The sequence below is a fragment of the Haemaphysalis longicornis genome, unplaced genomic scaffold (assembly GCF_048455015.1).
Source record: "Haemaphysalis longicornis isolate Haplotype H1 unplaced genomic scaffold, Haemaphysalis longicornis Haplotype H1 scaffold_2, whole genome shotgun sequence".
Taxonomy (NCBI): domain Eukaryota; kingdom Metazoa; phylum Arthropoda; class Arachnida; order Ixodida; family Ixodidae; genus Haemaphysalis; species Haemaphysalis longicornis.
The window spans coordinates 182,134,314-182,159,238 of record NW_027526295.1 but is presented as its reverse complement, the minus strand read 5'-3'; the positions used below and the strand labels follow the sequence as shown (position 1 = coordinate 182,159,238).

Sequence of the window (24,925 nt, the reverse complement as noted above, 5' to 3'; positions counted from 1 at the left end):
AAGGCCAACACTCCGCCAGTACCCGATTGGTTGGAATGCAGCGTTTTGGAAAAGGAACAACACCGCACCAGACCTGCCTCGCACAGTCTGCATCTTGCATAGTATGTAGCTGATTAATTAAGCACATAGTGCTTGCTGGGGGCACTAGTGAAATCAGGCCGCCTCTAGGAAAAAAGGGAAAAAAAAAAAAAAAAAAGCGCGCACACACACACGCACAAAAAAAAGAGAGAGGCAACAATTAGCAGCTCGCCCTCTCTGCTCACCTTTGGCCCACAGTGGGACCTGCTTGCGGGGCTTCTCGTCGTCGTCCGTCTCATCACCGGAGTTCAGGTCGTGGATGTCGTAGTTGTTCTTTTCCTTGTTTGGCTCCGGCGGGAGCTCGCTCCGGTGGGGAGTTATGTCGTACCTGGCAGCGGGGGAGGACGGACAATTGAGAACGGGTTGAGCCCAAGCTGGCAAGCGAGGGCCAAAACAGAACACCCTCGAAGCACAGCCAATGGCAGCCGACTTGCACTGCAGACCCAGGTAAGCATTCATTTTTGACGCTGCAACTCTTGCACGTGGTTTAGTAGAGGATCACTGGCCCGTATTCTACGAGGTTCATGTTTTTACAGCACACAAAAAGAAGACCCTACAGTATAAGAGCCCCAGGGGATTGAAACCATGACAGTGGGCACAGAACACATGCGCAGTACAAGATGTTGCACGAAGACTAGAGTGCATTTTTCAACTATGAACCATGCGGTTTTATCCGATCCATATTTGATTGAAGAATTTGATATTTGGCCCAAACCGAATATTCGAAGGTGTCAAATACTGTGTGTACTTCAAATATTCCGGCTCCTATCAAAACACCACCATCCTATTTAGGTACAAAGCCGCGCAAGTTTCCATTAAAGCTCGAGTTGTGTCCCGCCTTTGTGCAGGTACAAATTCCGCTGTCTTACTTTCATTAATAAAGAAAGGAAACTGCAAAATACTCGTTATTCTAACGTATCGTCAATGTAAACATAATCGTTACATAAATGCAAACAGAATGATGGAATGTGCAGTTTCCTACGCAGCTAAATGCTATGCATGCCACAGCTCAAAAACTTACTGTCGGAGAATGAATTATGCCACTGTCACATTAACAAACGTTGGACCACGAAGACATGTCCTAGATGCACCACAAATTATTTTGCGAAAGCTCCCAGTTTAACAAGTTAAATAAAAGCACCAAGCGTAAAGGCAACCGCACCCAGAGACTGAATTTGGGAATGCACATGAACCTTGGTTTAATGAATAGAATGGCAGAAAAAGTGTTCAGAACCGACAAAGTACGTGGTATTGTCTATGTACACTGGAACCCTGATAATACAACTTCCAAGGGACGGCACGAAAGTGTCGTATGACTGGAGCGTTGTATGACCGGGGTGCAGGTAAATGCCAGCCTAGTAGACGGTCTCACGTGACAGGTGGACTAAGAACTAGGGGTGTGCGAATATTCGAAACTTCGAATATTCGATTCGAATTTTTTGGTATTTGATTCGATTCGAACGACACTTTTATTGTTCGAAATATTCGAACCACCCAAAACTAAAAAAAAAAAATAATAAATAAATTCAGAGCGTGTCTGTATCGGTGTTTATTTACAGTGGACTCTCGATGATACGATTCTGGGGGTGCGAATTTCGGGATGATACGAATTTCCGAAAAGTACCGCGAAATTGCATCGTTTGCAATGGGAAAAATTTCGGCTGTTACGAACGGACCTGCGCGGCCCGGCGGAAGATACGAACGAGCCGGCGAGGCACCCGACTGCCGAACGAGCAAGTGACGGCTCTCGCTCCCCTGTTTGTCACTCTTTCTCCAGAAACGGCTGGGCTGTTGTTTTCTGCTCGCGAAAACGCTCTGCGGACGGCCAACGCGCTGACACCGCCGCGAAACCACCCCCACGCTGCGCGCGGCGCGGCCGGCGGCGTCAACATGGCGTCGGCTCCAGCCGCGAAGTGGCGCAGGCGCTCGAGCGACCGCTTCTAACCGCTCTTTAAAATGCGGCTCAAGGGAGACACGAAGTTGCTTGTACGGTAGAGGAGCTGATAATGCATGCGAAAACGGTACTATAAAACATCATCCGCGCCGCTAGTAAAAGCGCCCGTAAAATATTTTCCGGGGTGCTAAGCCTAACCATCTCCGGCGGAGCCAAGCCGGCTGTCTCGATCTCATCGCAAGTAGACAAGTAGTCAGTCTCCTCCATTCTGCCGCGCGCATCGTGCATCATTTTCTGACCGAGGTAGGCGCTACCGCGGGCGCGATATCGTCGATGTGGGCGTGAAAATACAGCGCTCGCAGAGCTGAGGCGAGCGAATCGCGTGCAAAAACGCACCATGCGGTTCACGCTTGGCTGTTGCGGCGTGTAGCGAGCTTGGGCACAGCGAGTGACGAGACGAGCGCGAAGCTTTACGTGCTACAGAAAGGACTGCTTTGCGACACGGGAGTTAAAGAAAGCAGAAAAAATATCACGAATTTCTTCACGCGACAGTAGGAAAAGAAATAAACGAAAACTTTTTTCAGCGCTAAATTTTTTGGTCTGTGTTGGTTCATACGAATTTCGGATGATACGAATATTTTTCGCAGTCCCGCGAGATTAGTATCATCAAGATTTTACTGTATCAGCGCGCGGCAAGGTGCACGGCTCGGGCATGCCAGCTACTAGTGTCTCAAGTGAGCGGCTGTTTTCGGTATCTGGTAAAGTGGTGACGAGCAGAAGGTTGTCACTGCTCCCCGAAAATGTCGAGCAGTTAACCTTTCTCCATGTTAACATTTAAGTGAGTGCAGACCTTAACCTGTTGAGTGCAATGGTATAGTGTAATTCCTAATTTTACTTTGTGTGATTTGTTGTGCAATAAAGTTGCAGTTTTTGTGTCTCTAGATGGTGAAAACATTAATTTTACAAAAAACAATAAGTATTCGTATTCGAAAAATATTCGAAAAATATTCGATTCGATTCGAACTTTGTTTTTATTATTCGAATTCGCTTCGAAATTAAAAAATTGATATTCGCACACCCCTACTAAGAACTTATTTAAACTACTATATTATTCCCAATTAAAAATGAAGGGAGGGGGGGGGGGAAACACCTATTTTGTGCTCCCCTCCTTTCCACGGAGTCCAAGCTAGCCCGCCAGGTAGGTGCTGTACACTACGTGACCCCTGTGCCGACCAGCGCTATTTATAGCCTGCCAGCCCCGTGCCTTGCATGTGCGAGATAAGGCAGATGTGGTTGGGAAAACTGAGGGGAAAACGCGAGTGTAAAACTGCCAAGGCCAAGTGAAACGAACGATAGTACAAAGCGGTGATTCAAAAAAAAAAAAAAAAAAAAAAAAAAAAAGGCGCGGCAAAGAAAGGAGCGGAGCAACAACACTGCTTTGAAAGACACTGATCAGCAGAGAGCGTCGCGAAAAAAAGAAACTTGGATCGAGCAGGCGAGGAAAGCAGGTGTTCGGTCATGGCCGCGGGGTTGCATTGTATGTTTTCACATTCATCGGCGGCTTAATGGCAGCTTCAAATTCATGGTCCGCCAGCCACCTAAACTTTGACTTCTCACGGTTGGCACGTTGGTGTACTGCTGCCGTGTGGGGCCGCTGAAGGTTAACTCCTGCTCACGAATACCCGCCTACTTGCTTGAACCTGTTCAGCAAGTGGTCTGGTCCGCCTGCAGACTTCTGCACATCAATCAGCCTCAAACAGGGGTTAAAAATAAAGAAAGGCCGAGATGAGGCGGCAAAGCGGTGTAAAAGATGAGAAAAACGCCGGTTTATTTGCCCCAGGGTCTGTCGTATGAAGCGGACCGTGTTCACCCGACAGTCATTTCATTGGGGTTTTCAATGCGATGTTTCTATGGGGAGTTTGCCGGGACTGCAGTGATCCGTCAAAAGAAGCGGGTCGTCGTAAGTTCGGGGGATGTATCACTGCGGTTCCACTGTATATGATGTTTCTCAAGGAGCAAGCATGTTGAGCCAAGCTGGAGAGTGAAGCTAAAATTGCAGGACAGCTAGCTTTAAAATGCCAGCTGGCAAAGGTAATCCCCAATTGCATTTGCGAGTCCACACTAAAAACAGCAGGAGGCTACCAAGAGAAAACCCAGGCAGCGAATGTACCCGTTGCACTTTGGAGGGCCACTGGGCTGCACAAAGGTGGTGTCGGCCGGAGACGGAGTCTTGGGTTCGTTGGGGGCAACCGCGGCAGGCATCGTGAATGTCTGGTCGAGGGGCCGCGCAGACTGGTCCGCAGAAGAGACAGCGAAAGTGGCATTGAGCACGGTCGGCGGCTTCTCCTGCGAGGCTTCCACGAGCTCGGTGACCGTGCAAGCTTCACTGGCTGCCTGGGGGCGCTCAGGGGAAGGCAGGCAGCTGGTCTGGCTCCTCAACGACTGTGAAAGGCTGACGAGAGAGAGGCACGGGCACGACAACGGTCAGGATGTGTTATGGCATTGTGTTACCGAGCACGAGTGCACGAAAAAGGAAAAAAAGGAAGCAGTCTGCGAGAAGTTCCCTAGGTTGCCTAAATTAGTATACAACCGTCCACTACGGCTCGCATCATAGTCCCAGTGTAGATATTACACATAAACAACCCACTTTTTGGGCTGGCGTCCAACAACAAGTACGATCCTTCAGCACTATGTAAACTAGCTCTCATGATGTCGCACACTGCTGCTTGTTTCGCAAATGCAGCTCCGAATATTCTCGCACTTTATCATTCAACCTGCCAGCAATGCAGGCCACCGGTAAAGCAGCCCAGAGTTTTTCCCACACTTTCAAGAATGCAGCTGTCAGCAGAATGAAAAGCATCCCGCCAGTTGGGCAAAAGGGATGCACTGGAAAAAAACTGCATCCCTGAGGGGGGGGATACGATCCACTTTGGACTGACGCGCCCTTTAGGGGTGTAATAGTGCAAAGGGTGCTGTCTTGAAGATACAGTGAAGTGAATTTGTCAAGCTCCCGTTTTTGCTTGCACTGCGTAGACTGGCTCAAATTAACACACTTTTTATTGTTTATCCGGTTGATAAGTTGGTAATTATTTTATAAAGCCTGAAAGAAGAAAAACTACCATCCGCGGTCTGCGCCGGCTGCACCAACTAAAGGCTGTGACATCAAGAGGAGGTAGACCGTGATTGGACGATGTCCAAGATAAGCATTCAAACAAGTTTCAGTTTTGGTTCTGTAACAGCATGCTTGACATCCAACGTTGTCGTTGGATGGGCATTCTCGATAAATTCAATAATCGTCACACCGCGCTTCTGCCATGTTGTCGGCTGTAAAATGCCTAAGATAAGCCTCCCAGGATGGCTTGGAATCGTAGCAATCACTAACCGAGGCCTACGCACTGGATGAGCACCCTCCGTGTCACCACAGATGCTCAAATTCCCTGCGCTTTTCCTCCATATTTGGAACTTGCCTCACTCATGCCTGTATCGTAAAAAGCGTGATCGCACCAGGCCAAGGGTGAGCTGATTCAGGCCTGTGCCCACTGCCCGCAAGCAGTCGGTGCTTATGGCAATAGCACGCCAACGAGAACCCGCTAGCGCACCAGTGTCAGTCTGCGCGTGTTCTGCGAACTAGTTCGTGGAGCAGTGAACGTTACGGCCCAAAAATGGTGAACTCAGTTAAGAAAACATCGGCAGCAAACTAAAAAGTCACTTACAAAAAAAAAAAAAAAAAAGCATGTACCCTTGGGGATTTGAGCTTGCGACTTGCAAAACAATAATCCTAGCGCTTAAGACCACTCGGCCACAGGCCAGCGCTGCCGAATCTGGATATATAAGGTATATGATGTATAACCAGTTTACACTTTTATTTAGTTTTAGCATTTCAAGCAGCTTAGGTGACTATTTGTTGTATAGCGCTCGTGCAGTAAGCGTCCCCAAAATTTCCACAATATCTCACGTCTAGCAATTGCATTTCGTAGACGGAAAAGCGTTCGCAGATGCGTAGTCGTGCTGCTGACCAGTGTGCTTGTTCACCCAGCGCAAAAAAGTGCTTCCTGCTCCCTAGTTTTACGCTGTACGGTACAAGTTTCAGTTGATTTTATTTCCTTAGTACCTATACTGACTTCGCTGACTCTTCTCCCGCCTTCAAGTGGCCTTAGATTTTCCTACTAGCGTGCCAGTCAGTGAAGCGTCGCATGTGCACTTGTGCAGTGCTTGTGTGGAGCGACCTAGACTCTGAGCTTGATACAGTGTACAAACTAACAAAGTAAAGAAAGGCACATTCTTCCATTCACAAATGCGTTGTGGCTTAGTTTCAACTGAGCGAGTGAATTGCGACGGCCCGTCGGCGGCCGGCAGACTAAACGTTGGGCCAATTGACTCTTTCAGAAGGTCGGCGAGCCGTGCAGTAGCTCAGTCAAGCCAAGTCATCTCCTCCCGACGTCACACGAAAACGCCACAGAAAATGGGCGAGGATGCAGAGAGGAGGACAGCATTTTCGAATTGATCTTTCTACTAAATAAATTCGTGTAAACGCACTCAGAGTGGTCAAAACATGGCCTATGGACTCCGGACTACAAGTTGCGCTAGTAATTCTGCAATGTTCAGAAATCACTTCAGTGTCCCTTTAATGGTTTGTGTTGTCAGCACCTGTCTCTACCCAGCTTCTTGTCCCAAGATGAAAGCAGTGTGTTCCTTGTGGCGTCAGGCCATGTCCTGCCACAGTGTTTGATAAAATAATCTAGGTGAATATTGAGGACTCTACCTCCGATTTTATTGACAGTGTCCCAAATTTAACTGGATGATTTGAAAGGAACTGTGCTCCGCCACAAATACACGCCGACAAAATAACGTGTGCTGTCAAGAATGGGCAGAGTGCTGCGATCCACTCTAAGCTCCAAGTAAGCAATTATGCACAAACACTGCATTAATTACTTTCTACTGTAAGGCATGTCAATAGCCCAGCACACTTCATAGCAATGCAGATCCAGGGTTGCCAACAAAACAAGAGTTATTGGTGCCAGAACTGCATGATAAAATCGCTCCGGCTTACAATCTTTCAAGGCAAGCAATATTGCACGAGGACATGGATGGTGATAATAATAATAATCATAATAAATAATAATACCAATGTTGACGACCACAGCAACAGTCCAGCAATTTTCGTCGCATGTACACTATCTGTGCCTCAAAAACCCCACCTTCCCCCCACTCACCTGTTTAGCATGGCCTGCTGCTGAAGGCTGTTGTTAACCTTGGCCTTTTGAGACAGGCTTGTGCTTGGCTGGCCAAAGATGAGCTGCATCAGAGGTAATATCAGGCAGTGATGGAAGCAGCATTTCACATTTCGAAGAGGAACTTGGAGCAGACAAAGTGCTCCCTGAAACAGCTACAGGTGGTTATGGAGGTGCGAGTATCGCCAACGTAACTTAAAAAGCAGCAAATATACTGCCACATGTTCTCACAATAACAGTAACGATAAGGTTAGGCTTATGGGCACTCATTTTTAATCTGACGACCGAATATTGTCTGCAAGTTGACTGTCACTTCCCCAACTACACAAATCAAATGAGGGGGATGTATACAATCGGCAGCTATTAATTTCACTGCCATTTTCATACACGAGTGAATGCAAATTTGCGTCAATTTTATTGCATAAATAAAGAAGCAAAACCGACTCAGAAACCACTTTCTACTAGACTGCGAATTACTAGACTGCTTCACTGCTTTAATTGCCACGCCGCGTTATTTGAATAGGCCCACCAGGAAAGGAGACTGTTCTTTCTATGTTTTACTTCTCAATTACAGCGTATTATTTAAACAAAAGCGCGCGCGCACACACACACGCACACACACGGCACTCACCCTGGCAGCTTCTGCATCAGGGCATGCATTTCTGGCCGCCCTGGGAGTGGCAGGCTTCACAGGTTTCAGCTGCAAAAGTACGTAAAAAAAGGAAAACTTGTCTCCAAATGTACATTGTCTCTAAATGTAAGTGTACATTGTACATTTGGTTGGAGTCTTATTTTATTTTTCAGGATAAAGATACATTAGAGAGACCACAGAGAGACCAAAAGTCATAAAGGTGAGCCGACATATAACTTACAATTATGGCCTTCTTAGATGTAGAAGGCAATGGTGACTCGGCCTTCCTCTTCGACGCAGCTACCAAGGTGTCGGCAATAAGGCTGCGCCTGAAAGTGAGGATGCACGAAGACGTGAACGTGTCGCCCCTTTACTCTGCAGGAAGCAAAGTATGTGACACTTGAACATGAAAACTTCGGGAATTGCACAACCCAGGAGACAGACATTACTTGTTACTGCCAACATTACTGCCAACGGTCGCTCTCTGCAGTCTGTAAGTGCTAGTGGTAGATCAAGCGTTCTGCCCGATGGTTTCCACACATGAACCGCCGCAAACATCTGACTACAGCTAACAAAGTAGTGTGCAATGCCTTGAGCCTCGCTAACAACCAAGATGCAAATGTGCTCCTCCTTGCCGCATGTTCTACTGCTTTAAAATACCTACCAGGGTGGCAATCGTCGGCACTGCAAGTTAAGGGGGACCCAATTGGCAGTTAAAACTGTATATATATATACCACCTCTAACCAAACTTCGTGCACAAATACAGTTGGCTATAGCAATGTTAAAGAGAAATCAGTTTGTAGCTATCTTCTATAGTTATCAAGTTATCAATGCACCCTACTAATCAGTTCACCCCTTAATTAAAGACTAATAAAGCTTAAATTTCTTCAAATTCTCATGCCACTGTATTTATGAAGGTGTATTGTGTGTGATGACACTGTTTGTTAGTTCTCTCTGGGCTCTGCTTTCTAAATTTATTTATGTATAACTACGAATGCAGATTTTTAGCATACACACATTCCTTCACCTGTTAGATGGGGCATGAAGGTTGTGCCATATTTGCTGATACGTATTTACTGAGGTTATAAAAGTAAACAAACAGCTATATTGCGCACGAGACACTTTTGTGAATGCAGTGGCACAGGAATTTGAAGAAACTGAAGCTTAACTAGCACTTTAAGGGATGAACTAATGACTAGGATGCATTCATAAATTGAACTATGCAAGATAAACCGATTTTTGTTTTGCAATACTAGTAATAGTCAACTGTATTTGTGCACCGGGCTTGGTTAGATTTGGTACATAAGTAACAAAGTTTTATTCACCACATCCCCCTTAAAAGACAGGGTCCAGATTTACAAATTGTTCCTCTAAAGATATCGCAAGAACAGTATGTGAAAAATCCATTCTGTGCAAGGAAGCTGTTATAGATAATTTTACTGCTTCGCACCCTTTTTGCATAAATCCTTTTGACACAAAACTATATCCGATGTCTAAAGGAAGGCGAAACTTTTTTTTTTTTTGATGCTTAAAGGGAATAAAAGAATATTACAAGAGCTCCCTTGCACAGAGTAGGCCTTCCTGATCACACTGCCATAACTAATTAGGCAAAAACTCTACATCATACTCAAGTTGATTGATTGTAGGGTTTAACGCGCCGACGCAATGCAGGCGATGAGGTGCGCCGTAGTAGAGGGCTCTGGATTAATTTTGACCACCTGGGGATCTTTAACGTGCGCCGAAATCTCGTACACACAGACGTTTTTGCTTTTCGCCTCTATCAGAAAAGCGGCCGGGAATCGAACCCGCGACCTCGTGCTCAGCAGCGCAATGCCTTAGCCACTGAGCCACCGCGGCGGGTTACATCATACTCAAGTAATCTTGGGGCAACTTTAAAGGTGATTAGTCTTGCAACTCAAAAGCACAAAAGATAGCCGTAAACCAACTTACTGGGATGGTGAGCTGCATAAATGCTCTTAATGTGACTAAATCTGGTTTGTAAACATGAAAGGTAGTTTTACTTGCAACGTCTATCCTTACTGTTATCAAAATCAAAAGCCAAGTACAGTCGAGGATTTCAGGGAGGCTGTGCAAATGCTGAAGACTGATGCACCACAGCCCCTCCCTTAAAACGGCAGAGTTAAGATTAGCGCCTCGTAGCAGAGCTGCTAAACGGCCAAGAGCCTCCCCCTTTCCCCACAAAAATATTTCGGCAGGGGCCGGGAGGAGACTGACTCGCTCTGCTTGCGCTGGTGGAAGGCGGCGCGTTGCTTGAGCCGCTCCCGCTCTTTCTGCTCGGCCTGCTGCTGGCGCTGGAGCTCGTTCTGGAGGCGCTGTTCCTCGCGCCGCTTCCGCTCAGCCTGCACCCGGGCCAGCCGCTGCTCTCGGTCCCTGCAGCGTGGTGGGCCCAGGGGACAAGCGCCCTTCACACCACCGCTGGCGCACTGCCCAAATGGGAGGGCAGCACAGCTTCTCTTGGGCTCGGGTTCAAACACAGAATACGGCAACATGCAAGAATGAAGACAAGACTTGAGCAGGGCCCTCCCACCCGGCTGCACCAGGTTGGCATATGGTTATACCCTGCCATCTACAATAAGGTGGTGCTAGGCGACTAGAGACATTCCAGACATGTCACATTTGGCGCGACAGCCACCACACAAGAACAAAAGCTAATCTGTTAAGGGGCCAATAACAAAGGCTGGCATATCTCGAGGATTACTGTGATGCCTATTCACTCAGTGGCCTTTGTTTTATTGAGCAGGAAAAGTTGGCACATCCATGGGTGGGAGAATTCGGAGAAGAAATACAGGGAAGCTTGCACTCGCGCGCAAGACTTGAATGGCAAAGCTGTTGTAGGTGAGCATTGCTGGACACATAGTTAAGTTTCAATGCCACTGTTTGTTTGCATAGTTGCAGTGCTAGTAATCGTCATATGCATTGAAGAGTTGTCTTCTTCGTGGCGAGTGGCAGATACAAAGTCATACTCAGCGTTGTAGACTTCCACCAGCTCTTCATCATCTACTCGAGGCAGCGGCGGTGGGATTTGCAAGTTGTCTTGGGTAGGATTGGCACACTTGTAGCCACGGTGACCTCTCCCAAGCAAAGTGTCTCTTCTATCTTTAGCATTAGCCCTGAAGGTTTTTTTTTTTTTTTTTTTAACATGCGCAGTAGAGCTTGACGACAGTGCTGGAGTTTTCTTTTGTTTTTGCTAATGCCACTGTGCGAGCCGGAGACTGGGCATTCGCCTAGAGGCACGCGCTCACGAGCACTCGCCATTCTCTCGCTCCTCAAAGTTTTTGCCGTTTTTCTTTTTTTTTTTTTCCTAAAACCCCAGCGCATGCCGAGGATGTTTGGCGGCCGCTGGGAGGGACGCGCTCATGAGTGCTCGGCATTTGTTCCTGCAGCGACGAACTTATAGCCAGTAACAACCACTCCGCTGTTAAAAAACAGGAATGGGGTGCGAGACCATTATGAGATCAGCTAATGGAACCACCATAAGACTGCAGTCTTGGGGTGGTGCCACATGCAATACATGTACTGCTGGCAGCAACACACAAAATCAGTCTCCCAAGCACTAACTTGTTTGGAGAGTTCAAATTTGTTCACGCGTTTAACTCAAAGTCAAAGTCAAAGATGCCAACCTGTCAAGTTTCAGAAAAGCACTGGCCGTTTCGGTCGTGCAGTTCTTTTCAATATAAACGTACTCAAATCCGAACACGTAGTTTTATTTATTACAAGCTCAATCACCAATGTCAAGGTCAATTATATTGGGACTGCAGTGGGATTACCCAGTTGTCAAGAGGAAAAATGGGGTCAACTTGCAGCACAGAAAGGGGGAATCAAGGGGCTAAGTTGTTATTTCTGGTGCAAACGTGACTGGGTTTGAAAAGCCAAGAAGAGGCCAGTCAGTTCGACAACAAGTGCTGCGAGGGCAGGGACCTAACCTGAACCCCACTTTCCCACGATAAGGAACAAGTGCGGGGCAGATAAGGCACAAGTTCAGCAAAGATAAGGCAATTCAAACAACTCCATGAGGGATGTTTGAGCCCCTGTACAACAATGCCAGACGCACTGCATGATCAAATTAGTTGCCCCTATTTTGTAAACATTTTAACGATAACATAGAATGACCACGCCGTGCAAGGCCAGCAAGCAAGAGGCCTCATGTTGGGAGCACTGGCTGAACGAAAACGTCATGCGAGCAGAGGGGTGCAGACGTCCAGCTTTTGCCATGCTTCAAGAGCAGGAAAACCTGGCAGTGGGTCAGCAGGTCAGCAAAAGGACAGGAAAGACTAACGAACGATCTAGCAGTTGTCGATACCTGTGCAGTTACTGCAAGCCCAATAGGAGAAGAAGTACACAAGGAAAGAGATGACACAGCAAAGGGCTAGTCCGCAGTAGACGTGGTCCCCATTCTGTCAAACATCTGTAACTCTAAGCTTACACAGACTACACTGGGCTGAATTCTTGTGACCTGCTGATACTCGTGGTGCATTGGGCAAATTTTTTGAAGTAGGAACAGCAATGCGAAAATGGGGTTTCACACATTGAAGATGCACGTGGGTTAGCTCTTTCGTTACGGCGGAAAAACGGCCGATTTTGAGTGCTTCCACAAAACTTTCTCTTGAGCTAGTGGACACATTTAGCATTGCTATGCATGGAATTGTAGCTTATAAATTGCTCTTACAAACACATAATAGCAGTTTTGTGAAAGGTACAATTACTTACAGTTCATTAGGCAAATAATCAGAAAAAAAAAATGCACAAGAAAGTATACACGCAACGTATATAGGCGATTGTAATGAGCCTAAAAATTATTTTAGGAATTCTAAGATATACAAATTGTTCCTACATTTCTTGGCTATGATTCAATATATATATATCAACGCTGTACACCAAGTTTTGTATTTTTGTGGGCCCGTCAACCTAGCGTAACTGACGGCTGTGCCACTCCTCAAAGCCATTTGAGTGTAAGTCGGTCATGCATCCAAGCACACTTTTTTTGTGTTCTGACAAAATCCTTTTCACTTTAATGGTAAAAAACGAGAAAAAAAATCCAGTGCTCTTGAGAAGTGTCGCGCATTGCTCCGTAGCGGTAATCTGACACGAGTGCCAGGCTAGCATGAAGGTGATAACGCGATATGACGCGGCGCATTTGGCAAAATATCCCAACCGTACGTTGTCCAGACCCTACAGATCAATGTGTAAAGCCGCATTCGTCAGATAGGAAGCCCGTTTTGTTTATAAATACAGCCCAAAGTCAAAAACGGACCTACCTGGCAGCACCTGTCGGTCTGAGGCATTTGAATAAGAGCGTCTTCATCAGAACTAAAATCTAGCGAATCCACATCGTTCGTGGAGTCATTACTGCCGCTAGAGTAACAAAAATCAGCAGCAGCCGCAGCTGCCGAACTCCCTGCCACAGCTGTCCGCTTTTGCGGAGTGCGCTGTGAAGCGGACGCCGTTTTCACACAACTTGCCACTATCGCGGGTTCAAATTGCACTCTTGGCGCGGTCTCTGCACGTGAAATATCAACAAAACATAATAAAATCGAAAAATGAGTTGTCAATAAATACACCAGATGGCGTTAGTTGTCCGCCAGGCGCCGTTTTTAGCTTTCGCGGGACGTTTGAAATCATCGAAACTCCGTGTCCGATGGCCTGTGGCGCCATAAGAAAAGAGTTAAGGTGTGCCTTTAGAAAAGGCGGCGAAATTTCACTGATCGCTTGGAGAGAGAGAGATAACTGTTCGGTCGGTGGGTGTGACCCTGAATGTCACGATGCCCTCAGCTACTTGAGTCACGAGCTTCTTCTGGAGCTGGGGGTCTGAGCAGCCCAACACCTCTATCCACTTCAACCCTTTGATGCCCAAAACTTTATTATTTTGCTTAAGCGTGTGAGAAGTTTTTTTATGATGTAAAACGACTTCTGACATCATAAATATGAAGTCAGAAAAAATTTGGTTCATTAGGACGGACACTAGGAAATACTTGGCACTGCTGCCCATATATCACTTGAACAAGAGAGCTACCTTGATCACAATGATATGTGGCTCAAGTGAAGACAATAACGTAAAGTATGTATTGCTATCATTTGTAATAACAATGGAATTGCACAATTTTGGTTATCTGTCACTAGCCCATTGAGCTACCCAGGCTCGAAGAGAGTTGACACGCATAAACAATATTTTTCTAAGCATACGGAAGTACGTGCTGCCCTCTAATTTTCGAAGGTCCGGGATCCTTTGTCTGTCGATAGTGTTGTCACAGCTATGACGACAGCTTACTAGTAATGATGACTGCTCAGCTACAACTTAAAAAAAATAATTAAATAAAGACCGTCAAGCAGAGGTTTTTCTAGCAGCACCTGGCATGGTTTGACACAAATGGTGGAGCACTTCCACCCTTGCAGGAGACAAATATCAATTCAAAAGCAAGATCGTGGAAGTGGTGTCGCTGATAGTCGTACGACAGTGTTGTTCATTGTTTTTTCCTAGAGGCACGGAAGAGACATTTTATCTATCCTACCATGCTGTTTGTACTATGCCTGGACTGACAGAAGCTACGAAACCTAAACACAGAATATTAGCAGTGAGAAAATTATTTTGCTACTCTGGTTCGAGAGCTCTAAGATCGCTTTGAAGACAAAACTTAATCTTCTGAGCTTACCAGCAGTAGTGAGAATAAGTAGTGTTCGCATTGAGGGGTTCCTTACTTGTAGGTTAAAGGGGCACTGAAGTGAATTTGTCAAGCTCCCAGTTTTGCTTGCACTGCGTAGACTGGCTCAAATTTACACACTTTTCATTGTTTATCCGGCAGATAAGTCGGTAATTATTTTATAAAGCCTGAAAGAAGAAAAACTACCATGCGTGGTCTGTGGCAGCCGCACCAACTAAAGGTTGTGACAACAGGAGGAGATGCACCTTGATTGGACAATGTCCAAGGTTAGCATTCAAACAAGTTTCGGTTTCGGTTCTGTAAAACAACATGCTTGACATCCAATGGCATCGTTGGATGGGCATTCTCGATATCTCAGTAATCGTCGTACCACGCTTCTGCCATGTTGTCGGCTGTAAAATGCCTAAGATAAGCCTCCCACGACAGCTTGGAATCGTAGCAATCACTAGCCGAGGCCTACGCAGTGGATGAACGCCCTCCGTGTCACCGCAGACGCTCAAATGCCATGCGCTTATCCCGCATATTCGGAGCTTGCCTCACTCATGCCAGTATCGTAAAAAGCGTGTTCGCACCAGGCCAAGGGTCTGCTGATTCTGGCCTGTGCCCACTGCCCGCAAGTAGTCTGTGCTTGTGGCAACAGCACGCCAACGAGAACTGGCTAGCGCGTCAGTGTCAGTCTGCGTGCGTTCTGCGAACTCGCTTGTGGAGCAGTGAACATTACAGCCCAAAAATGGTGAACACAGTTTAGAAAACATCGGCCGCAAATAAAAAAATCAACTTACAAAAAAAGGCATGTACCCTTGGGGATTTGAACTAGTGACTTGCAAAATAACATACCTAGCGCTCCAGACCACTCGGCCACGGGCCAGCGGTGGCGAGTGTTGGTAATATAAGGTATATCATGTATTACTAGTTTACATTTTTATTTAGTTTTAGAATTTCAAGCTGCTTAGATAACTATTTGTTGTTTAGCACTCGTGCAGCAAGCGTCCTCCAAATTTCCACAATATCTCACGTCTAGCAATTGCATTTCTTAGACGGAAAAGTGTCCGCAGATGTGTGGTCGTGCTGCTGACTGCTGTGCTTATTCACCCAGCGCAAAAAAGTGCTTCCTGCTCCCTAGTTTTACGCTGTACAATAAAAGCTTAGGTTGATTTTATTTCCTTAGTACCTATATTGACTTCGCTGACCCTTCTCCCGCCTTCAAGTGGCCTTAGTTTTCCTACTTGCGTACCAGTCAGCGAAGCGTCGCATGTGCGCTTGTGCAGCGCTTGTGTGTAGCGACCTGGACCCTGGGCTTGATACAGTTTACAAACTAACAAAGTAAAGAAAGGCACATTCTTCCATTCACAAACGTGTTGTGGCTTAGTTGCAACTGAGCGAGCAAATTGCGACGACCCGTTGGCGGCCGACTGACTCTGTCGGAAGGTTGGCGAGCCGTGCAGTAGTGCAGCCAATTGTCAGTCAGCTCATCTCCTCCTGACGTCGCACGAAAACGCCACAGAAAATGGGCGAAGGTGCAGAGAGGAGGACAGCATTTTCGAATTGATTTTTCTACTAAATAAATTCGCGCAAACGCGCTCAGAGTGGTCGAAACATGGCCTATGGACTCTGGACTACAATTTGCGCTAGTAATACCGCAATGTTTACAAATCCCTTCAGTGTCCCTTTATTAGGTGAAAAAGCTTTAAGAACCAAAAGGGAAAGGAGGCGCAAACATAACTTGCACCCAGCTAAGCCAGTGCACATTTCTGACATGCCCAAAACTACCGTGAATGTACAGTCGCGCTCACTATGACCTACACCGCTCATTAGTATTCACCGCTTTGTAGAACCTTTGTCTGGCACCCGGGGTAAAGACCAAGTACACATTAGAAGCATAACGTCCTAATGAATCAGGCCTTATCCTAACGTATATGCCCATAGTCATTGTTTTGTCGATATAATCGTCTGAATACTAATGAGCGGTGTAGGTCATAGTGAGCGCGACTGTACCTGCAGGAAAAGATTAGCTGAAGTTTTGAGGCAAAGCACTCGCGATGCCAAAAAAACAACAGCTAGCAGTATTAAGAGAGACAACTGCTCCACAACATAAAATGGGCCAGTGGTGGCAGAAGAACACGAGCCCAAAGACAAAATGCTCAGGAAATGCTGCCAATGCATTTTGTCCAAAGCACACCGATGCCACACAGACCCAATGGCAAATGTCAACTGCAGCCTACAACCTTGACACCCGACTTGCTGCAGAATCAGTAGCCATGCTGCTTGTTATGACACTGGCTCCACACAGAAGCTGAAGGCCAACTGAGACTGCAGGGAAAATTTCTTATGCACGCACTACGGAAGACTTCGCGGCCAATTAGAATTCAGCTTGCACGAATGGCTGGCCATTTTGGGGATGCGTTTTGCCAGCACCAGCCATCCGGATGCACCCCTTCGTTAACTTTGCCAAGTAACGCTTTCCCATTAAAAAGGGGGGAAAGAGATAAGGAAGGTGCTGCTGGAAACAGCCTGATGAAGTAGGCAGGCGAAGTGTGCAACTCGCATCAGTGCTTGTTTAACGATACAACAAATGCGGCAGGCATGAAGGAAGAGCCCCAGCTCACTTCTTGGCTGAGTCCATCTTCTGCCGCAGGATCTCCTGCTTGCGGTTCTGCTCCACGTCGCTGCTGCTGCTGTTGTCGTGCCTCTTGGACTCGTCCAGGGCAAAAGGCTTCACTGAGCCCTGCGTGCATGAACAGCGGTAGGCTCACCTTCGAGATGAACATTTTAAAGGAGCCTTCCAAGCTTACAGCCCGAGCTTACAGAAACAATTTTAAAAATTGAACGGCAAGTCAGTGCGTACTTTTGATGCCTGCTGGGAGCCTTCGCAGCACTGTCAAAAAGTACAGTTTGGGGATTGAACAGCGAAGAAGGCAGTGCGGAGGCATCAAAAGTGGCTGGTTAGCGCCCCAGAAAGCATTCTTTAAGCACAAACAGATTATCATTGTCGCTGCGGTGGGAAGCTCTCGGACAACCTGCCGCTGTGATTGGTTAGTTTGCCCAAAAACGGTAGTACAGTATGCAGCCCCTTCATCATTTTGTCATTGCAACTTCTTCGCTGCTGAAGTCCACCAACAAGGCCACCAACAAGAGGAGTGGATGCATAAGTGCACCTGTCACCTCCACACGCATTCCTTTAAAAGCGGAAATCAGCCCGACAATTTTTTAAGGGCACAGCAAGGCGAAATTTAAAAAAAAAAAAGCTAAATGACTTTTTCTTTCCAATTAGGGAAATCCAGTTCCTTGTGCACATTACCCATATTAACACTTTTCTTAGAAAGTCGTATTTCTCGCTTAAAAACAGTTTTTTCGTTACCAAGTAGTAAGTGACCACATCCTCTTTTAGAATGTTCTCCGTGTTTATTGTCATTTTTTTCATGAAGAAACTTGCAGTTTGAGATCAGAACGTTTTTCTGGAACCAGCTGTATTAAGAAATTGCTTGGCAATCATTGCATAGCCGATTTCTTAGCGAGGGCAATCCAAAGACGCTGTTGCACGTTTTTTCCACATTTGTCCTTCGGAACCGTGCACGAGAAAACGTATTTTTTGGGCTTCACACTCTCAAGATTTGCAACACTGGATGTGTTCTTTCATTCAATGACGACAGCAACGCAAGAGCCAGCATTTTGAAATAATTCGGATCAAAACCTGGGCGCAACACCACCACCACCAAGTGGCTGAAAAGAGGTTGACCACAAGCGAAAATACTTTGCGAACAGAGCTGTGCGGTGGTGCCCAAAATAGGCACGGAAGGACAGACGACAGGCTGAAAAGCAAAGAAAATGACTTTGACGGTGATTACGAAGCTGGTGCTTTTTAAATAAATGGCTCCAGCGGCGTTTTTGGCATAAAAAAAAAAGTATTGTTTTCCACCTTTTTTTTTACTTTAACTCTTTCGTGACCGTGGGAAAACTGACCGATTTTTGGGGGTCCAAGAAAACATTTTTTTTTCTGCTAAGAAATTGGTTAGGCACTAACTACAGGAACACAAAATGCAAATTATTTAACGGCCTTTCCAATAACACCATTTTTTAAAAATGTTTTCATATATCATAGTTGCAAAAAAATATCAAAATCAAAATTTCTGTCTAGTTGTCGAAGAAAATGATAAAAAAGCATCTGTGTATAACAAACCACCGGTGGTAGAAGAAAAATTAGAATATACATTTTGCAGAGACATTTAAAAAACACACCCTAGAAAAAATGGCCACTTGCGCGGAACGGTTTGTCAGATATAAAAAAAGAAAAGTGCTCATGCCATGCAGTGAAGCTCAACCTCCGTTTCAAAATGCGCAATTTTGGATGGTGTCCTGGAAGAAATCTGGCAGTTTGACATTATCAAAGGCACCGCTTTGCCCCCACAAAACGTAAAAAGATCTTGTCAACGACTGACTTTGCATTTACGGCCAACACAGTATTTGGGGGCAAGCACGCGATGTGGAAAAATATGCTTGTAAACGGAACTCCGTGATTGATGCTTGCCGACGTTCAGTCAGTAATCTCTCAAAACATAGTTGCGCTTTATTACCATCTTCTGATTCGCTATTGTAGCCTTGCTAGCAGGAATGAGGTGCGATGCACTAGAACCGTGCCCTGAAAACTTTAGCCGAGTAGATGTTGCGCGATAAAAAAGATCAGCACTATGAGCCTCCTGCACTGCAGCGCCACCTAACATTTCTGAAATGAAACAGTACAAAAACTTATCGGAGACTCCGTCCGAGTGGACAGTTCAACTAAGAAGCAACACGACACCTCCGGAGATACCCTCAAATGGAAACGAAGCTGGCAGGCGAACAGCTGGCGGTGTGTAAGGCCGGTTGAAGCGCTCTCCTCGGCGGAACAGATATCTGGCAACTGGGTGTCATCTTTCGACTTGCATCAGCAGTTCGTATCACAGATATCGGGTTAGGGTTGGGTGAAATCAGGAGCGGCATGCTTTTTTCGAGGATCAGTTGTGGACACTCAAGGCGCCATGGCATGAAAGCTTGAAGTTGGGCAACTGCGTAGTAGCGCCAAATATGAATTTCGCGATGCAGAAATAAAGCCAAAACTGTTGTAAACTGTTCGCGAATGGTCCTGTGGTAAGTAGAACTACAACACAACTTGGAGCTACGTGTGCAAAGGCAATAAAACTGTCTAAAATCATAAAGTATCTTTGCAAACAGGCACTGCTTGACATTTTCAGCCGATTTCTGGGATTATTACTGCCAGAGTGCAAACCTGACGATTGAAAATCATTTTCTGATGCACCATTTGTGCCCTGATGCCAAAAACCAAACTAGAGCACTGCACGGGCTCGGGCCGGCCCAAAAGCCCAGGCCCGACCCGGCCTGCAAGCCAGGTCGGGCCGCCCGAAGTCGATTATCGCGAATTATCCTGAAGTCGAATGCCGTGGGCTCGGGCCGGGCTCGGACTCGACACCATGGATGCGGGGCGGGCTCAGGCTTGAATTCATAGGCACAGCCGTTAATATGTCCCATGTGAAATGCAGAAAACAGCATTAAAATGAACATTCTTAGTTTATTTTTGCACGCTTCTTTGTGTTAGTTGTACGCATTGTTTTAAAAACGTGTTTTGCTAGGTCTGATGGTCACTATACTGCAATTTTAATGACATTTCATGTGCTGCATCAAGATTTTATATTTTGGTGTATAACATACCAAAGATACGATTACAAGGAATGCCCTAGCGGGCAAGGAATTAATTCAGACTACCTGGAGCTATGCACCTATGTCTATGTACACGTGGGTTTTAGATGTCGCACCAATCGAAATGCGGCTGCCGTGGCCAGGAATCAAACTCGCGTGCTAGAGAAATACCCCCGCTTAACAACCACTCCAGGTGACAGGTGAAATATTTCAGCGCACGTACATACTCGTGGATTCAAATGCGAATCAAAAAATTTGAGCAATACCAACTTGTGATCGAGACAACCACGTGAAGTTGCCAAGAGTATGGTCGTCAAAGGTGATGGTGTCTCCCGTGTAAGAATACGAGCTATTATTACGCTGATGTGGCATGAACTGCAGACGGTGAAAGCTAAACTACGTGCACTTTTAAACCCTTATTTTTTTGAGTTTCAGTTCATGACATGCTTGCTTGATCGCTCGCTACGAAGGTACTGAACGAAATATAATAAACAAATTTTCTTCAGAGTCAAGGACCGGGCCTGGCCACACACACGCGTGCCCTCCCTAGGCCAAAAATAAATTACCGGGCTCGGGCCAGACCTGAGCTTGAGACGACGGGCCCGGGCGGAGCGCGGGCCAGGCTCACCTAGGAAAGCCCGGGCCGTGGCCGGGCCTGGGCTAGGTGTTACGGGCCCAGGTCGGGCTTGGGCTTCGCAAAGCGGGCTCGGGCCTTAAAATCAGGCCCGTGCAGTGCTCTCATGCTCATGCAGAGTAATTACGAGTGGCACGCATTCTTCGTTGGTAGCAGCGACGTGCGATGACCACTCCCCTTTTCCACACCCAGGTGATGCAAACGCGTGTCGATTGATTGATTGTAAGGTGCAACGCGCTGACGTGACGCAGGCGATGAGGCGCGCCGTAGTGGAGGGCTCCAGATTAATTTTGACCACCTCGGGATCTTTTTTCCTTTAGTGAAGCTTCACGGCAATGCGAGTTGTGCCGTGAAGCTCGTACACAGTAACACTGACCAAGCCTTCCAAGGCAGCGATTGCGCAAAGCATACAAGGACAAGAAAGAAAAAGAAGGATGAGCACACTCAACTAAATTTTAATAGCGAATTGTGACTTTCGCCTTGCAGTTGGTGTATTTTACTTTCTAAATATACGCTTTTTCTGTCTACATAGTATGTGATGTGTTGCTTGAGCAGTAGCTTTGGTGCAGTCTTTCCTGTATCAAATGTGCGGGCAATACGCGAGAATTTCTTTTTTTTTCCCCGGCGGGCTGAAAGTGGGAGTGCAGATTATATGCAGGGGTGGGTTATACACGCAAAAGTACGGCACGCACAAATGCAGAGCCACGACAAAAGTTGAGCAAAGCGAAACGACAGTCGTCGCACCCCACCAGTCCTCCCATTCCAATCCCTAAGGTGCATGTTCACTACGACCGTAATTGCAGTAATGTTGGTGCTTAGCCACCTTCCTTTCGGCATTAAATTTCCCTTCAGATAGATGAACCATTATTACTAGCGCGCCATAATAGCCCGTCCCGCTATCGGACACTGCTTGAACATTTTGCGACGATGTAGCCTGCGCCACCCACTCCTGCAGTCTCGATCGCCCCATTTTCGACACTCGCAAGCTCGCTGTCAAAGGCAGCAATAACTCGGCATTTTAAAACACCGCAATGAGTCCGAAATTTCACTTCAAGCCCGCACCGCGCCTCACAGTCAAGGCTGAAACACGGCGAATTCGCGGGCACCACATACTTTTTGATGAACTCCTGTCTTTCGAGTTACGCTACTTCCCGCAACAGATCTAACGACAAAATGTAAACCCAGCCACCCCCATAACCAAAACCATGGTACAAATCGGCGTGAACCACGAGCCCCTGTCTGAACCACGAGCAACTGCTTCGCTCGGTGGCCATGTTTTCCGATCTTCACAACACTAAGATGGCCGCGGCCAGTAATGTCGTTCCAGAGATACGGCACTCTGAAAATTGCCGTTTTTTTCAGCAACTTGCACAAGTAGTTTGTCACCTCTGTACACAAGTATTTTTTCTACCGGACTTTGCAATGGTTTTTGATGGGAAAACTTTAAAAACGCATAGAATATAACGTGCAACCAGACACTGCGACTTTCGAAAAAACTATCTCGGCCAATTTTATGCGGATTTTTTATTGAATGATCAATTAAACCTTTACAACCGAAATCACCTCAAAGGTGCACGAAAATTATGCCATCAGTAAGCATTTTTCCCCACGGAAACTGATGGGAGCATTAAAATCCTTGGCTCTCAGACTGGTCTGGAGCAGTATGGTGCAATTTTTGCAATTTTCATGCTTGTGGAGCAGCCTGGCGCATAAAAACAAATTTGTATCAAAACTGCACAATACGCGCAGCTGTCTCACTTCCTGACCATGGCAAAATTTTAAGTCCAATACCCACATAGCCCAACAACTGCAAGCATTCAAAGAAGCTCTGTAGCAGATGACATTTGCTCCCCGTGGAGAGTTGCCAAAACGCATTCAGAGTGGCATGTGACGGAGAAGAGGAACATGTTCTGTGGAGCTCGTGCTTCTCCAGTGCCTGGCATGGCGCACTGCCGGTTGGAGGAACGCTTGTACTGTGCCACCGTTGGCATTATTGTTTTAAAAATTAACTGCATAGGTAGCAATATCTGCAGTGTTGTAATGCTATAAAGGAGATTAAAAGCCTCTACACTATACGCATGCTTGCCAAGCTTCTGGAGTTAGCGAAACTATTTTTGTTACAGCCATGGTGTGGATCATCTCAAGGGGACATCCGATGCACTGGCTTCACCGCATTACACATCGGCATCCCATGTGCGCACATGTGTGCGAAGCAATTTGCACCGTATCGTTACATTGACGAATGCAGAGAGAAGAAAAAAAAGTGCTTTCTTCAGCACCGGCATTAGATGATGGCCCCCAGAGAAGTGCTACCTACCCAGCGTACTGGGATGCACACTGTTTTGGGGTGAGAGAGAGAGAGAAATTCCTACCGGACGCTTGTCACTTGCGGCCACGGGACGCCCCAGCCTCGACGGGGTGACTGCGCGCTTGGGTGTGGCTCCGTGCTTGGGCGTGCCAGGATTGGTCGACCGGAACATGGAGTAGTTAGCAGACAGCTTGCGGACCCCTTTGACCACTGGGCGCCCTTTGGCCGGGGCCTTACTGGAGCCCGCTGGAACGCCACTGTCCTGAAGCCGGCAAAGGGAAAACAAGGGCAGCCAATAAGGGGTCTGCCACAGCTGGAGCCTCGCAATGAAGCCCACAGCTTGTTGGCAGGGATTTACACGAAGCACAATGGCGACCACATTTTACGTTGCCGAGTCTTTTGCTGGAAACATGGGCAAATTTCAAACTTTCAGGAATTCAAGCAAATCTCAAACTTTTTGCAGCGCTTAAAATTCTAGCCACTGCTTAGAGCTAAAAATAAAAAGCAAAGGGAGTGGCACGGGGAATAAATGAACGAATTAACAAGAAAGAAAGAGAGAGAGAGAGAGAGAGAAAAAAAGGGAAAAAAAAAAAAAAAAAACGGGGCGGGGGGGTGAACAATGAAAGGTCACCAACTCTGGCTCCCCAGTTGTAATGAAAAATTACCCCCAGCTTCTCACTTTTTTGGCTGCTCCCAAGGCAGAACGGGGTTGCTGGATGGGTGCAAGCTTTGCACGTTTGGGTGACGTGGGTGGTGACACCCATTCCTCATCGTCAGAAGAAGATGATCCGACGACAGACGGCGACGACGACGACGTGATCACGGAGTCATCGTCAGCCTTCCCTTGCTCGCTAGGTCCAGGGTCCTGGCCCGCAGGACTGGAAGCTGGCAGTGCCGCCACAGACGACCTCGTGACGCGCTTCTTCACTGGCGACTGCATGAGCTCGGGCGTGCACGGAGCCAGGTTTGCTTCCTTGCTAGCACCCTCCGAAGCAGCCGCCGAGGAAGACGTAGCCCGCTTGCCGAGCCCGGATGCAGTCTGCCTCGTGACGCGGCGATTGGTGGGAGGTGGTGGCGAAGCCACCTCGATGCCTGCTGCTGCTTCGCTGGTGGAAGCTTTAGGTTCCGGAGCAGGAAGTTCCGGAGAAGGCGGCACAGGCGTGACTGGTTCCGGTGCAGCCGAGGCCTTGGTGCGTTTTTGTGCCTGGGTGGTATTCTTGTTCGCGCTGGCGGGCGTGATGGCCTCGTGGGATTCAAAGGCCTTGGCCTTCTCCTGCACACTGCACTTGGCATACGGCGAGAACAGCTGTTTAGAGGGTGTCTGCCGAGCAGCGGGGGAGGCGAGCAGACCTCGAGCAATGTTGCCGCGCTTGGGCGGAGGAGTGCATGGTGTGGAGTTTGCTTCCAAAGCCTTGGCCTGAGAGCGTGTCAGAGGCTGTTCTTGCAGTGGCTGCGCACACACAAAGGGAGAAGCAGGCACAAATTTGTAATTCACATCTGCCAAGACAGAACGCTACGTAACGGGGCATGTGAAAGAGGCTAACTCTGTATGCACACAGTTATGTGCCGTGGGTGCAAGCCAGCGTTCACCTCAAGAGCAGCTATTTCGAAAAGAGCACTAAAGGCGAACCAAGTTGTATTTTAAAGGAGTACTGACATGAAATTTCAAAGCTGAGATAACTATGTAAAAGGCTTTCTTTGTATATGGAGATATCTCCCAGCAAGCTTCAACAGTAACCATTCAGTATAACATACTTTTAATCCGTTTTAATCTTTGTGC

At 47.0% G+C, this 24,925-nt stretch overlaps 1 protein-coding gene across 1 annotated transcript in view; it reads right to left on the bottom strand.

Annotated features, from left to right (window-relative positions):
- Positions 1-24,925, bottom strand: part of LOC144169602 (uncharacterized) — a 39,240-nt gene that overhangs the window by 2,623 nt on the left and 11,692 nt on the right. Inside the window, exons 5-13 of the mRNA XM_077698848.1 lie at positions 23,825-24,595; positions 23,210-23,407; positions 17,119-17,237; positions 10,071-10,226; positions 8,076-8,163; positions 7,835-7,903; positions 7,186-7,268; positions 4,143-4,424; positions 264-406 (exon numbers count right to left, since the gene is read on the bottom strand). Coding sequence (XP_077554974.1) covers positions 264-406; positions 4,143-4,424; positions 7,186-7,268; positions 7,835-7,903; positions 8,076-8,163; positions 10,071-10,226; positions 17,119-17,237; positions 23,210-23,407; positions 23,825-24,595 — 1,909 coding nt within the window. The remainder of the gene's footprint in view (positions 1-263; positions 407-4,142; positions 4,425-7,185; positions 7,269-7,834; positions 7,904-8,075; positions 8,164-10,070; positions 10,227-17,118; positions 17,238-23,209; positions 23,408-23,824; positions 24,596-24,925) is intronic.